The 14,364-nt window shown below is 45.4% G+C and overlaps 1 protein-coding gene across 1 annotated transcript in view; it reads left to right on the top strand.

The window, feature by feature from the left end:
* Positions 1–14,364, top strand: part of LOC121368959 (myotubularin-related protein 14-like) — a 60,079-nt gene that overhangs the window by 17,579 nt on the left and 28,136 nt on the right. The window contains 4 exon segments of the mRNA XM_041493729.1: positions 567–637; positions 4,344–4,421; positions 5,339–5,402; positions 9,954–10,116. Of these exon segments, the coding sequence (XP_041349663.1) occupies positions 567–637; positions 4,344–4,421; positions 5,339–5,402; positions 9,954–10,116 (376 nt within the window).

The raw sequence follows: 14,364 nt of genomic DNA, 5'->3' as shown, positions 1-14,364 counted from the left end.
TTAACAGAGGCAGGGTTTTTGCAAGAGGGTCGTCCCCTTTCCTAAGGTAGTTGTGGGAGAGAGCTGTTTCTTGTTCCTTTTTTTCTAAATCATTAATTAGCATGCTGTAAAAGTGAAAAATACTGTTGCTGTAATATTTTTATTTATAAAATCTATGATGATTTCTATTAAACTGTGGTATAGAAGAAGACGTACATACATTAAACTGTACATGGTCATGGTTGCTTTTGTGCCTTTAAAAATTATTTAAAAAATAATAAATAATAATGTAGAAAATAAAATAAATAAATAAACTGTAACTAACTAAATTAATTGATTGATACAGGGCGGGGGTACAAACACATCAAAGTTTATTTCTTAAAGACTTCAATTTTGCAAAAAAACATTCAGACAACACCACACACATATACATTGGCCACAAATAAGTAATAATATTTTATGTTCATATATAACCTGACCACTCAACCTATGTGCATCCTCCCCCCCCCCCCCCCCCCCCATTACATTGAACTGGTCCAAACTACCTGTCACAAATAATATATCTATGTTTCTTTTTAAAACTTGAGGTTGTGAATTCTTCAAGGAGTGGAAGCACAAATCTCACAGTGGAGAAGCCATGTGCTATGACTGGAACCAGGTATGTGGTGTGACTGGAACCAGGTATGTGGTGTGACTGGAACCAGGTATGTGCTATGACTGGAACCAGGTATGTGGTGTGACTGGAACCAGGTATGTGGTGTGACTGGAACCAGGTATGTGGTGTGACTGGAACCAGGTATGTGGTGTGACTGGAACCAGGTATGTGGTGTGACTGGAACCAGGTATGTGGTGTGACTGGAACCAGGTATGTGGTGTGACTGGAACCAGGTATGTGGTGTGACTGGAACCAGGTATGTGGTATGACTGGAACCAGGTATGTGGTATGACTGGAACCAGGTATGGTGTGACTGGAACCAGGTATGTGGTGTGACTGGAACCAGGTATGTGGTATGACTGGAACCAGGTATGTGGTGTGACTGGAACCAGGTATGTGGTGTGACTGGAACCAGGTATGTGGTGTGACTGGAACCAGGTATGTGGTATGACTGGAACCAGGTATGTGGTATGACTGGAACCAGGTATGTGCAGGTATGTGGTATGACTGGAACCAGGTATGTGGTGTGACTGGAACCAGGTATGTGCTGTGACTGGAACCAGGTATGTGCTGTGACTGGAACCAGGTATGTGGTGTGACTGGAACCAGGTATGTGGTATGACTGGAACCAGGTATGTGGTGTGACTGGAACCAGGTATGTGGTGTGACTGGAACCAGGTATGTGGTGTGACTGGAACCAGGTATGTGGTGTGACTGGAACCAGGTATGTGGTGTGACTGGAACCAGGTATGTGGTGTGACTGGAACCAGGTATGTGGTGTGACTGGAACCAGGTATGTGCTGTGACTGGAACCAGGTATGTGGTATGACTGGAACCAGGTATGTGCAGGTATGTGGTATGACTGGAACCAGGTATGTGCTGTGACTGGAACCAGGTATGTGCAGGTATGTGGTATGACTGGAACCAGGTATGTGGTGTGACTGGAACCAGGTATGTGGTGTGACTGGAACCAGGTATGTGGTGTGACTGGAACCAGGTATGTTGTGTGACTGGAACCAGGTATGTGGTGTGACTGGAACCAGGTACGTTGTGTGACTGGAACCAGGTACGTTGTGTGACTGGAACCAGGTACGTGGTATGACTGGAACCAGGTACATGGTGTGACTGGAACCAGGTATGTGGTGTGACAGGAACCAGGAACCAGGTACATGGTGTGACAGGAACCAGGTACATTGTGTGACTGGAACCAGGTCAGTTGTGTGACTGGAACCAGGTGTGTGGTATGACAAACCAGGTGTGTGGTATGACAAACCAGGTATGTGGTGTGACTGTAATCAGGTCTGTTGTGTGACTGGAGCCAGGTACATTGTGTGACAGGAACCAGGTATGTGGTGTGACTGGAACCAGGTACATTGTGTGACAGGAACCAGGTATGTGGTGTGACTGGAACCAGGTCAGTTGTGTGACTGGAACCAGGTGTGTGGTATGACAAACCAGGTATGTGGTGTGACTGTAATCAGGTCTGTTGTGTGACTGGAACCAGGTCAGTGGTGTGACTGGAACCAGGCCAGTTATGTGACTGGAACCAGGTGTGTGGTATGACTGGAACCAGGTATGTGGTGTGACTGTAATCAGGTCTGTTGTGTGACTGGAACCAGGTACGTGGTATGACTGGAACCAGGTACATGGTGTGACTGGAACCAGGTATGTGGTGTGACAGGAACCAGGTACATGGTGTGACAGGAACCAGGTACGTGGTGTGACAGGAACCAGGTACATTGTGTGACTGGAACCAGGTATGTGGTGTGACTGGAACCAGGTCAGTTGTGTGACTGGAACCAGGTGTGTGGTATGACAAACCAGGTATGTGGTGTGACTGTAATCAGGTCTGTTGTGTGACTGGAACCAGGTCAGTGGTGTGACTGGAACCAGGCCAGTTATGTGACTGGAACCAGGTGTGTGGTATGACTGGAACCAGGTATGTGGTGTGACTGTAATCAGGTCTGTTGTGTGACTGGAGCCAGGGCAGTTGTGTAACTGGAACCAGGTATGTGGTGTGACTGGAACCAGGTCAGTTGTGTGACTGGAACCAAGTTTGTGGTATGACTGTTTCTTGTGTGACTGGAACCAGGTGTGTGGTGTGACTGGAACCAGGTATGTGGTGTGACTGGAACCAGGTATGTGGTGTGACTGGAACCAGGTATGTGGTGTGACTGGAACCAGGTGTGTGGTGTGACTGGAACCAGGTGTGTTGTGTGACTGGAACCAGGTATGTGGTGTGACTGGAACCAGGTCAGTTGTGTGACTGGAACCAAGTTTGTGGTATGACTGTTTCTTGTGTGACTGGAACCAGGTGTGTTGTGTGACTGGAACCAGGTATGTGGTGTGACTGGAACCAGGTATGTTGTGTGACTGGAACCAGGTATGTTATGTGACTGGAACCAGGTATGTGGTATGACTGGAACCAAGTATGTGGTATGACTGGAACCAGGTATGTTGTGAGTGGAACCAGGTACGTGGTGTGACTGGAACCAGGTACGTGGTGTGACAGGAACCAGGTACGTTGTGTGACTGGAACCAGGTCAGTTGTGTGACTGGAGCCAAGTCAGTTGTGTGACTGGAACCAGGTAAGTTGTGTGACTGGAACCAGGGCAGTTGTGTGACTGGAACCAGGTATGTGGTGTGACTGGAACCAGTATGTGGTGTGACTGGAACCAGGTACGTTGTGTGACTGGAACCAGGTCAGTTGTGTGACTGGAGCCAAGTCAGTTGTGTGACTGGAACCAGGTAAGTTGTGTGACAGGAACCATGGCAGTTGTGTGACTGGAACCAGGTATGTGGTGTGACTGGAACCAGGTATGTGGTGTGACTGGAACCAGGTATGTGGTGTGACTGGAACCAGGTATGTGGTGTGACAGGAACCAGGTAAGTTGTGTGACTGGAACCAGGTATGTGGTGTGACTGGAACCAGGTATGTGGTGTGACTGGAACCAGGTCAGTTGTGTGACTGGAACCAGGTAAGTTGTGTGACTGGAACCAGGTATGTGGTGTGACTGGAACCAGGTATGTGGTGTGACTGGAACCAGGTCAGTTGTGTGACTGGAACCAGGTAAGTTGTGTGACTGGAACCAGGTATGTGGTGTGACTGGAACCATGGCAGTTGTGTGACTGGAACCAGGTATGTGGTGTGACTGGAACCAGGTATGTGGTGTGACTGGAACCAGGTCAGTTGTGTGACTGGAACCAGGTAAGTTGTGTGACTGGAACCAGGTATGTGGTGTGACTGGAACCAGGTATGTGGTGTGACAGGAACCAGGTCAGTTGTGTGACTGGAACCAGGTCAGTTGTGTGACTGGAACCAGGTCAGTTGTGTGACTGGAACCAGGTACGTGGTGTGACTGGAACCAGGTATGTGGTGTGACTGGAACCAGGTCAGTTGTGTGACTGGAACCAGGTATGTGGTTTGGCTGGAACCAGGTATGTGGTATGACTGGAATCAGGTCTGTTATGTGACTGGAATCAGGTCTGTTGTGTGACTGGAACCAGGTATGTTATGTGACTGGAATCAGGTATGTTGTGTGACTGGAACCAGGTATGTTGTGTAACTGGAACATTGTTGTCAAGTGGTATATCTAGAGGTATTTATATTACTACAGTTAGCGTCCTGCTAGATCATTGTCAGTGGAACCGTAGACTTTATAATTAAGTATTATGTAAAAGTTCACATTAAATGGTTTACTGTTTCTAGGATTTCAATGATGCTTTACTGGACATTCCAATGACTCCTCTTCTGTCTCAAGTACATATTGACTGGAACAGATACAAGGTACAACATCTGTCTACAAGTTGCTTTTAACCTCTAACCGCAACAAATACAACATCTGTCTACAGGTTGTTTTTTAGCCTCTAACAACAAATACGACATCTGTCTACAGGTTGTTTTTAGCCTCTAACAACAAATACAACATCTATAGACGAGTTGTTTTTTAGCCTCTAACAACAATTACAACATCTGTCTACAGGGTGTTTTTTTAGTCTCTAACCACAACAAATACAACATCTATAGACGAGTTGTTTTTTAGCCTCTAACCGCAACAAATAGACATCTGTCTACAGGTTGTTTTTTAGCCTCTAACAACAAATACAACATCTGTATACAGGTTGTTTTTTTAGCCTCTAACTACAACAAATAGACATCTGTCTACAGGTTGTTTTTTTAGCCTCTAACTACAACAAATACAACATCTGTCTACATGTTGTTTTTTAGCCTCTAACAACAAATACAACATCTGTATACAGGTTGTGTTTTAGTCTCTAAACACAACAAATACAACATCTGTCTACAGGTTGTTTTTTTAGCCTCTAACCACAACAAATGCAACATCTGTCTACAGGTTGTTTTTTAGCCTCTAACAACAAATACAACATCTGTATACAGGTTGTTTTTTTTGCCTCTAACAACAAATACAACATCTGTATACGGGTTGTTTTTAGCCTCTAACAACAAATACAACATCTGTATATGGGTTGTTTTTAGCCTCTAACTGCAACAAATACAACATCTGTCTACAGGTTGTTTTTAACTGGTAACAAAATACATCTGTTTTCAGGTTGTTTTTTATGTGTGTTTATGTTTGTGTGTGTGTGTGTGGTGTGTTTGTATGTGTGTGTGTGTGTGTGTGTGTGTGTGAAACTCTCTATTTTAGAAACAATGATATTTTGAGTGTAATATTGTTCTTCCAGGAATGGGATTTGATTTGTCTGACCCAGAACTACTTGAAGCTGTTGATACACATCGTCAGAGATGGTGGGTTTCTGGTGTTCTCATTTAACAGGTTGTTCATGACATCAGGTGTTTTATGACAGGTTGATGGTCTGGTTTTATAACAGGTGGATGGTCTGTTTTTATAACAGGTGGATGACTGTTGGTAGGTTTAGACGTATACAGGTCTCTGCTGACTGTCTTGGAGTGAATGGAGTACTGTGTGCTGTTGGTAGGTTTAGATGTGGTATACAGGTCTCTGCTGACTGTCTTGGAGTGAATGGAGTACTGTGTGCTGTTGGTAGGTTTAGATGTTGTATACAGGTCTCTGCTGACTGTCTTGGAGTGAATGCAGTACTGTGTGCTGTTGGTAGGTTTAGATGTATACAGATCTCTGCTGACTGTCTTGGAGTTAATGGTGTACTGTGTGCTGTTGGTAGGTTTAGATGTGGTATACAGGTCTCTGCTGACTGTCTTGGAGTGAATGGAGTCAGCAGAGACCTGTATACGACGTCTAAACCTACCAACAGCACACAGTACTCCATTCACTCCAAGACAGTCAGCAGAGACCTGTATACGACATCTAAACCTACCAACAGCACACAGTACTCCATTCACTCCAAGACACTGTTGGTAGGTTTAGATGTTGTATACAGGTCTCTGCTGACTGTCTTGGAGTGAATGCAGTACTGTGTGCTGTTGGTAGGTTTAGATGTATACAGGTCTCTGCTGACTGTCTTGGAGTGAATGGAGTACTGTGTGCTGTTGGTAGGTTTAGATGTTGTATACAGGTCTCTGCTGACTGTCTTGGAGTGAATGGAGTACTGTGTGCTGTTGGTAGGTTTAGATGTGGTATACAGATCTCTGCTGACTGTCTTGGAGTTAATGGTGTACTGTGTGCTGTTGGTAGGTTTAGATGTGGTATACAGGTCTCTGCTGACTGTCTTGGAGTGAATGGAGTACTGTGTGCTGTTGGTAGGTTTAGATGTGGTATACAGGTCTCTGCTGACTGTCTTGGAGTGAATGGAGTACTGTGTGCTGTTGGTAGGTTTAGATGTGGTATACAGGTCTCTGCTGTCTTGCAGTGAATGGAGTACTGTGTGCTGTTGGTAGGTTTAGACGTCGTATACAGGTCTCTGCTGACTGTCTTGGAGTGAATGGAGTACTGTGTGCTGTTGGTAGGTTTAGACGTATACAGGTCTCTGCTGACTGTCTTGGAGTGAATGGAGTACTGTGCTGTTGGTAGGTTTAGATGTGGTATACAGGTCTCTGCTGACTGTCTTGGAGTGAATGGAGTACTGTGTGCTGTTGGTAGGTTTAGATGTGGTATACAGGTCTCGGCTGACTGTCTTGGAGTGAATGGAGTACTGTGTGCTGTTGGTAGGTTTACACGTCCTATACAGTTCTCTGCTGACTGTCTTGGAGTGAATGGAGTACTGTGTGCTGTTGGTAGGTTTAGATGTCGTATACAGGTCTCTGCTGACTGTCTTGGAGTGAATGGAGTACTGTGTGCTGTTGGTAGGTTTAGACGTCGTATACAGGTCTCTGCTGACTGTCTTGCAGTGAATGGAGTACTGTGTGCTGTTGGTAGGTTTAGATGTGGTATACAGGTCTCTGCTGACTGTCTTGGAGTGAATGGAGTACTGTGTGCTGTTGGTAGGTTTAGACGTCGTACACAGGTCTCTGCTGACTGTCTTGGAGTGAATGGAGTACTGTTGGTAGGTTTAGATGTCGTATACAGGTCTCTGCTGACTGTCTTGGAGTGAATGGAGTACTGTATGCTGTTGGTAGGTTTGGACGTCGTATACAGGTCTCTGCTGACTGCCTTGGAGTGAATGGAGTACTGTGTGCTGTTGGTAGGTTTAGATGTATACAGGTCTCTGCTGACTGTCTTGAAGTGAATGGAGTACTGTGTGCTGTTGGTAGGTTTAGATGTGGTATACAGGTCTCTGCTGACTGTCTTGGAGTGAATGGAGTACTGTGTGCTGTTGGTAGGTTTAGACGTTGTATAAAGGTCTCTGCTGACTGTCTTGGAGTGAATGGAGTACTGTGTGCTGTTGGTAGGTTTAGATGTGGTATACAGGTCTCTGCTGACTGTCTTGGAGTGAATGGAGTACTGTTGGTAGGTTTAGATGTGGTATACAGGTCTCTGCTGACTGTCTTGGAGTGAATGGAGTACTGTTGGTAGGTTTAGATGTGGTATACAGGTCTCTGCTGACTGTCTTGGAGTGAATGGAGTACTGTTGGTAGGTTTAGATGTCGTATACAGGTCTCTGCTGACTGTCTTGGAGTGAATGGAGTACTGTTGGTAGGTTTAGATGTCGTATACAGGTCTCTGCTGACTGTCTTGGAGTGAATGGAGTACTGTTGGTAGGTTTAGATGTCGTATACAGGTCTCTGCTGACTGTCTTGGAGTGAATGGAGTACTGTTGGTAGGTTTAGACGTCGTATACAGGTCTCTGCTGACTGTCTTGGAGTGAATGGAGTACTGTTGGTAGGTTTAGACGTCGTATACACGTCTCTGCTGACTGTCTTGGAGTGAATGGAGTACTGTTGGTAGGTTTAGACGTCGTATACAGGTCTCTGCTGACTGTCTTGGAGTGAATGGAGTACTGTTGGTAGGTTTAGACATCGTATACAGGTCTCTGCTGACTGTCTTGGAGTGAATGGAGTACTGTGTGCAGATTACCAAAATAACTGTCTACATGGAGATATTTAGTGCAGTTTTAGGTATTTGAATTATTTTATCAAACTCTTTCCAATATGCAGCGGGACGTAACCCAATGGTAAAGAACTCGTTTCATGCGCGGTCGGTCTGGGATCAATCTCCGTTGATAGGCCCATTGGGCTATTTTTTGTTCCAGCCAGTGCATCACGACTGGTATAACAAAGGCTGTGGTATGTGCTATCCTGCCTGTGGGGTGGTGCATATAAAATCCCTTGCTACTAATGGTAAAATTTAGCAGGTTTTCTCTCTGAGACTATATGTCAAATTACCAAATGTTTGACATCCAATAGCCGATGATTAATAAATCAGTGTGCTGTAGTGGTGTCATTAAACAACACAAACTTTAACTTTAAACTTTGCAGTATGTGTGTTGTAGGATACTTTATTCTGATGTGATGTGATGATGTGTGTTGTAGGATACTTTATTCTGATGTGATGTGATGATGTGTGTTGTAGGATACTTTATTCTGATATGACGTGGTGATGTGTGTTGTAGTATACTTTATTCTGATGTGACTTGATGATGTGTGTTGTAGGATACTTTATTCTGATGTGACGTGATGTGTGTTGTAGGATACTTTATTCTGATGTGACGTGGTGATGTGTGTTGTAGGATACTTTATTCTGATGTGACATGGTGATGTGTGTTGTAGGATACTTTATTCTGATGTGATGTGTGTTGTAGGATACTTTATTCTGATGTGACATGATGATGTGTGTTGTAGGATACTTTATTCTGATGTGACATGATGTGTGTTGTAGGATACTTTATTCTGATGTGATGTGTGTTGTAGGATACTTTATTCTGATGTGACGTGATGTGTGTTGTAGGATACTTTATTATGATGTGACGTGATGTGTGTTGTAGGATACTTTATTCTGATGTGATGTGGTGATGTGTGTTGTAGGATACTTTATTCTGATGTGATATGTGTTGTAGGATACTTTATTCTGATGTGACGTGATGTGTGTTGTAGGATACTTTATTCTGATGTGACGTGGTGATGTGTGTTGTAGAATACTTTATTCTGATGTGACGTGATGATGTGTGTTGTAGGATACTTCATTCTGATGTGATGTGTGTTGTAGGATACTTTATTCTGATGTGACGTGGTGATGTGTGTTGTAGGATACTTTATTCTGATGTGACATGGTGATGTGTGTTGTAGGATACTTTATTCTGATGTGATGTGTGTTGTAAGATACTTTATTCTGATGTGACATGATGATGTGTGTTGTAGGATACTTTATTCTGATGTGACATGATGTGTGTTGTAGGATACTTTATTCTGATGTGATGTGTGTTGTAGAATACTTTATTCTGATGTGACGTGATGTGTGTTGTAGGATACTTTATTATGATGTGACGTGATGTGTGTTGTAGGATACTTTATTCTGATGTGATGTGATGATGTGTGTTGTAGGATACTTTATTCTGATGTGATATGTGTTGTAGGATACTTTATTCTGATGTGACGTGATGTGTGTTGTAGGATACTTTATTCTGATGTGACGTGGTGATGTGTGTTGTAGGATACTTTATTCTGATGTGACGTGATGATGTGTGTTGTAGGATACTTCATTCTGATGTGATGTGATGTGTGTTGTAGGATACTTTATTCTGATGTGATGTGTGTTGTAGGATACTTTATTCTGATGTGACGTGATGTGTCTTGTAGGATACTTTATTCTGATGTGATGTGTGTTGTAGGATACTTTATTCTGATGTGACGTGATGTGTGTTGTAGGATACTTTATTCTGATGTGTCGTGGTGATGTGTGTTGTAGGATACTTTATTCTGATGTGACGTGATGATGTGTGTTGTAGGATACTTTATTCTGATATGACGTGATGATGTGTGTTTCAGGCGACTCGGGTTTGCTGGTTCACTGTATCTCGGGATGGGATCGCACTCCTCTCTTCATTTCACTGCTCCGACTCTCTCTGTGGGCCGACGGAGTTGTCCACCGAACTCTCTCGCCATCAGAGATCCTCTACCTCACACTCGCATATGACTGGTATCTCTTTGGGTTGGTATTTCATGTTTTCTATGTCTTTGCTATCTGGTGATATCAGTCAGATACGACTGGTATCTCTTTGGGTTCGTATTTCTGTGTCTATGTTTTTTTTTATATCATTAGTATCTGGCTATATAATGCATTATGGTTTCATTTTGACTTCAGTAGGTGTAGTTATGATTACAATAAAATAAAATATAGTGAGATCAATTTCATTGAATAGTGCTAAGGTATAAGCTACTTTGTATATGTAAACAAACGGTAGAGTTAATTATATTAGATCAAAGGCAAAATGGATAGAAGGTAAAAAAAAACATCAAAAAACATTTCCACTTAGAATCTAGAAATTATTATAGTAAACTAATATCAAGAGTACGATTAGATAATGGAGAAGAAATCAAAGAACAGAAAGAAATTTTAAAGGAAACCACAAGCTTTTATCAAAACCTTTACACCCTCTGGGCAAAATGATAATGACGTAATTTAAAATTCAATAAATTAAGTGACAATAATGCAAACAGATTAGAAGGTGAAATAACATATTCGGAAGTATTAACATATTTGAAAGGTATGAAAAATGAAAAAAGCCCAGGTTCATATGGCTTTTCTTCGGAATTCTTAAATTTTTCTGGATAGATCTGGGACATTACATACTTCGATCTATTAACTATAGTTATTCTGTTAAAGAGATGTCTAATGTCCAAAAGTTAGGTATAATTACATGTATCCCAAAAGCTAATAAACCTAAATAATATTTTAAAATATTTCTTTTCACCCACACGACTTACGTCCGGGTTGTCGTGTTCCGTGTGCCCTTAATTCAAGATGCGACCTTGTTCGGGGTTATTAGATGTCGAGTTCGCGGCTTACCTGAAGGTGGTGTCAGCGAGGGCCAAGAAGGTGGAATCTTCGCCTTCCATAGCAGACTCCGTGGCGGAAGTGTTACGCTCCATTTTGCCGTCCATGCTTCAAGAAATGATGACGTCGATGGCGACCGTACCCAAACCGGCGGTTTCGGGGTGAGGTCCGGTTCCAGTCCCCTCTTCAGGGGGTGCGGCTTCTTCAGCTCCACCGATACCTAAGACTTCGGATGACAGGCCTGCGGTCTCTACGCAGGCCTGTAAGAAGCCGGCTCATTCACGGATTCCAAGGCTCACCGATCTTCGGCGGGGAAGTCCTCTTCGGAGCCGGGACCGTAGCCGCTCCCCACGACCTGTACGGCTCCCTACGGGTTCCACGGATCGTCAGCGCTTTCAAGGCCTCCAAGGGATCTAGATGGGACCGTCCACGGTCCGGTTTAACCGGCGGCTTCCTTTACGGTATATCGATTGGCCTGTGCTCGAGTTCTACGAGACTTTGGTGATGAAGGGCCTGCGGCATCTGTCATTGAAGAGCCTGACTCTACGGACCATATGACTATGAGGGATTGCTTGGCGGCCGTCTACAACATGTTGCCTTCCTTGCCACATCCACCGACGCCGTCCAAGAAGGGACCGACACCGATGATAGCGACTGATATCCCTCCGGAGGATGTGGTCATCCGTTCTTGGTATCCACATGGGACCGCCCATGGTCCGGTTCTCCGGTATTTCCATCGGGCCATGACCAGAGCGACTGGCCTGTTCACGGGTACTATGTGACTTTTCTGATGATGTATCGGTTCTTGCGGTGTGGAAGATCTGGATGCGGCGGACCACCTGTCACTGAGGGACTGTCTGGCTGTCATATCTGATATGCTACCGCCGCTGGCCTATCCACCGTTTCCAGCCAAGAAGGGTCTGGTTCCGATGATCGCCACGGAGGTTCCACCGGCAAATGTCGGCATTCGATCGTTGGCTGCCACAGGCCCCCGTCGGTTTACACGGCTACCAGTAACTGGCCCGTGCGGATCGCTTGTTCCAGCAAGCAGACGGAGCCCTGTAACGAACTGGAAGATTGCGTCATCGGCTCACCGTTCGGTACCGTCGTCCCGTGATCGATCGAAGTGGTACAGCGTCCAGGGTTCCACCGGCTCCTGCCGGTCCGTGTACATCGTACCGTCCACACCAGTCGGCAGCTGATCCAGCGTTCAGGGTTTACACCGGCTCCTGACGGGACCGTGGAGTGTTTCCGATTGCAGCCAGTACATTGGATCAAATCGCCTGTGCCAGGTTACTGAGTGATTTTCCAGATGATGCGTCGGCACCTTCCGTGATAGAAGATCCGGATGCAGTGACCCACATGGCTGTGACGGATTGTCTCGCTGCGGTGTATGATATGCTTTCGTCACTGCACAATCCACTGGCACCATTCTAGAAGGTTTCCGTTTTGATGACTGATCCAATGTCGAGATTTACTTGAGTCAACTTCATTTGTGCCGTTCCCCATTCGTCACAATGAACGTATCCCGTCTTCAACCTATCCTTCAACGGTGTGGCGCCGGCCTTGGATGACGCTGTTTCGGGCGGGACCAGACGTCTTCCTAGAACTTACAGATCGGCACATCCTGTCGATGGCTTCAGTTCAGCTTAGATGTTTGTACATGCTGTCCTATTTGATATTTTCCTGGCGACCATATCTCCTCATGTGCAGGATGCCAGAGGATATGCCTTGTTCCAGCCGTCGACTTTAATGTTGGTCTACCTTATATCTTCTGTGACGTCGATGTCGACTACGATTGCACACTATCGTCAACTGACTTGCCTGAAGCGATCCATTCTTGACTTTCAGCACAAGCCGGTAATCTTGGCAGACCTGTGGTCTACATACGGCTGTTTGCCATGAAGGGGTGTGACGTTACAAGCGTTCCGAGTTGGTGACTAAGACAGTCTACTGGTCCGGACACTTGTGTTGAGATCCCGTGCACCGAGATTCTCTTGTTCGAGGAAGGTTCAGCGATATTCGGCAGATCGTTCTCTATATCCGGTGGCGATGCAAGACAGTCACTACTTCCGCTGGTTCCGGAAGTCATCCAGTTGCCATCACGTGGTACGGGGTTTTTACCGTGACCGTTTTCCTATGGTTCATTGCGGCTTATCAACTCACTGACGTTCACTGTTGTTACCGCCAGCGTTCGTGACCGATGCTGTCTAGATGTCTAGATTATCTCTGCTGATGTTTCGCACCGGGTGGTGTGACGGCCGTGGATTTTAGCCGGTTGCTGTTTTGCGTTGCTTCACTTCCACGTATATCGGTCATATAGCGTAGCGAGTTGCTACGCTGTCTTTGGCTCTTGCCTGTATCACGGGGTCACTGTTTCTGATGTCTTGATTCTTGAATCACTCTATCACTGTTTCATGAAGTATCATTGCAAGAGTAATTTTGACGTCGGCGCAACATTTGACGCTTAGAGGTCACGGTATCCAGTTGTTTCTGAATCGATGCATTCAGTACAATAACGCAGATTTGCTGATCCGGTTACCAGTCGCCCTGCAGTCCAGTCCCTGTTGGTGGCTGTGGTCTCCAGATGAAGCCGATCTACACATCAACCTGTTGAAGATGTTGGCAGTTTACAACGTCATCCTTCATTGGCGAGAGATGCTGTGAGGCGCCTCTCTCATGGTAGCCACAGACAGTATCACTGCAGCGGCTTACATCAATCGCCAGGGCGGAACACACTCCAGCAGTCTGCTGCAGTTGACTTATCATCTCTACAAGCTGGTTGACGAGATTCCGCTGCAACTTTGGTCTCACCATATTCCAGGGGTTTCCAATGTGCTAGCCGACACGCTGTCTTGCCCGTCGTCTCCACAGCCGACAGAATGGATGCTCCATCCCGAAGCGTTTCGATGGGTGTGCGACAGACTTTAGACACCAAACATCGATCTCTTCGCCACACGATTCAACCATCAGCTGAAGGTTTACGTGTCTCCGGTGCCAGATCCCGAAGCTCTGGATCTCGATGCCTTGGCCATCAGCTGGGAACAGATGGACGCGTACGCTTTTCCTCCACCAATCCTCCTTCCAAGGGTGCTTCAGAGGTTTCAGCTGTACCATTGTCGCCTGTTACTCATTGCTCCAATGTGGCCATCCAGTCATCGGTCATCGCTACTGTTCGTGATGTCACTACTGGAACGAAGTTATCGGGTATTCCTGAGATCCATAAGATGATCAAAGGGTTTCGCCTTGATGATCAAGTACACCGGTTTGGGCCACCAAGATGGGACCTGAATCTGGTGTTACGAGCGTTATCGACCGCACCTTATGAGCCGATCGAATCCTCTTCCCTGCAAGACTTGACGCGGAAGACGGTGTTTTTACTCGGTTTTGCCACAGCTGCCC

This window comes from Gigantopelta aegis, chromosome 3 (genome assembly GCF_016097555.1).
Source record: "Gigantopelta aegis isolate Gae_Host chromosome 3, Gae_host_genome, whole genome shotgun sequence".
Taxonomy (NCBI): domain Eukaryota; kingdom Metazoa; phylum Mollusca; class Gastropoda; order Neomphalida; family Peltospiridae; genus Gigantopelta; species Gigantopelta aegis.
The sequence above is the reverse complement of the archived record's forward strand: the minus strand, read 5'-3'. Positions and strand labels throughout refer to the sequence as shown.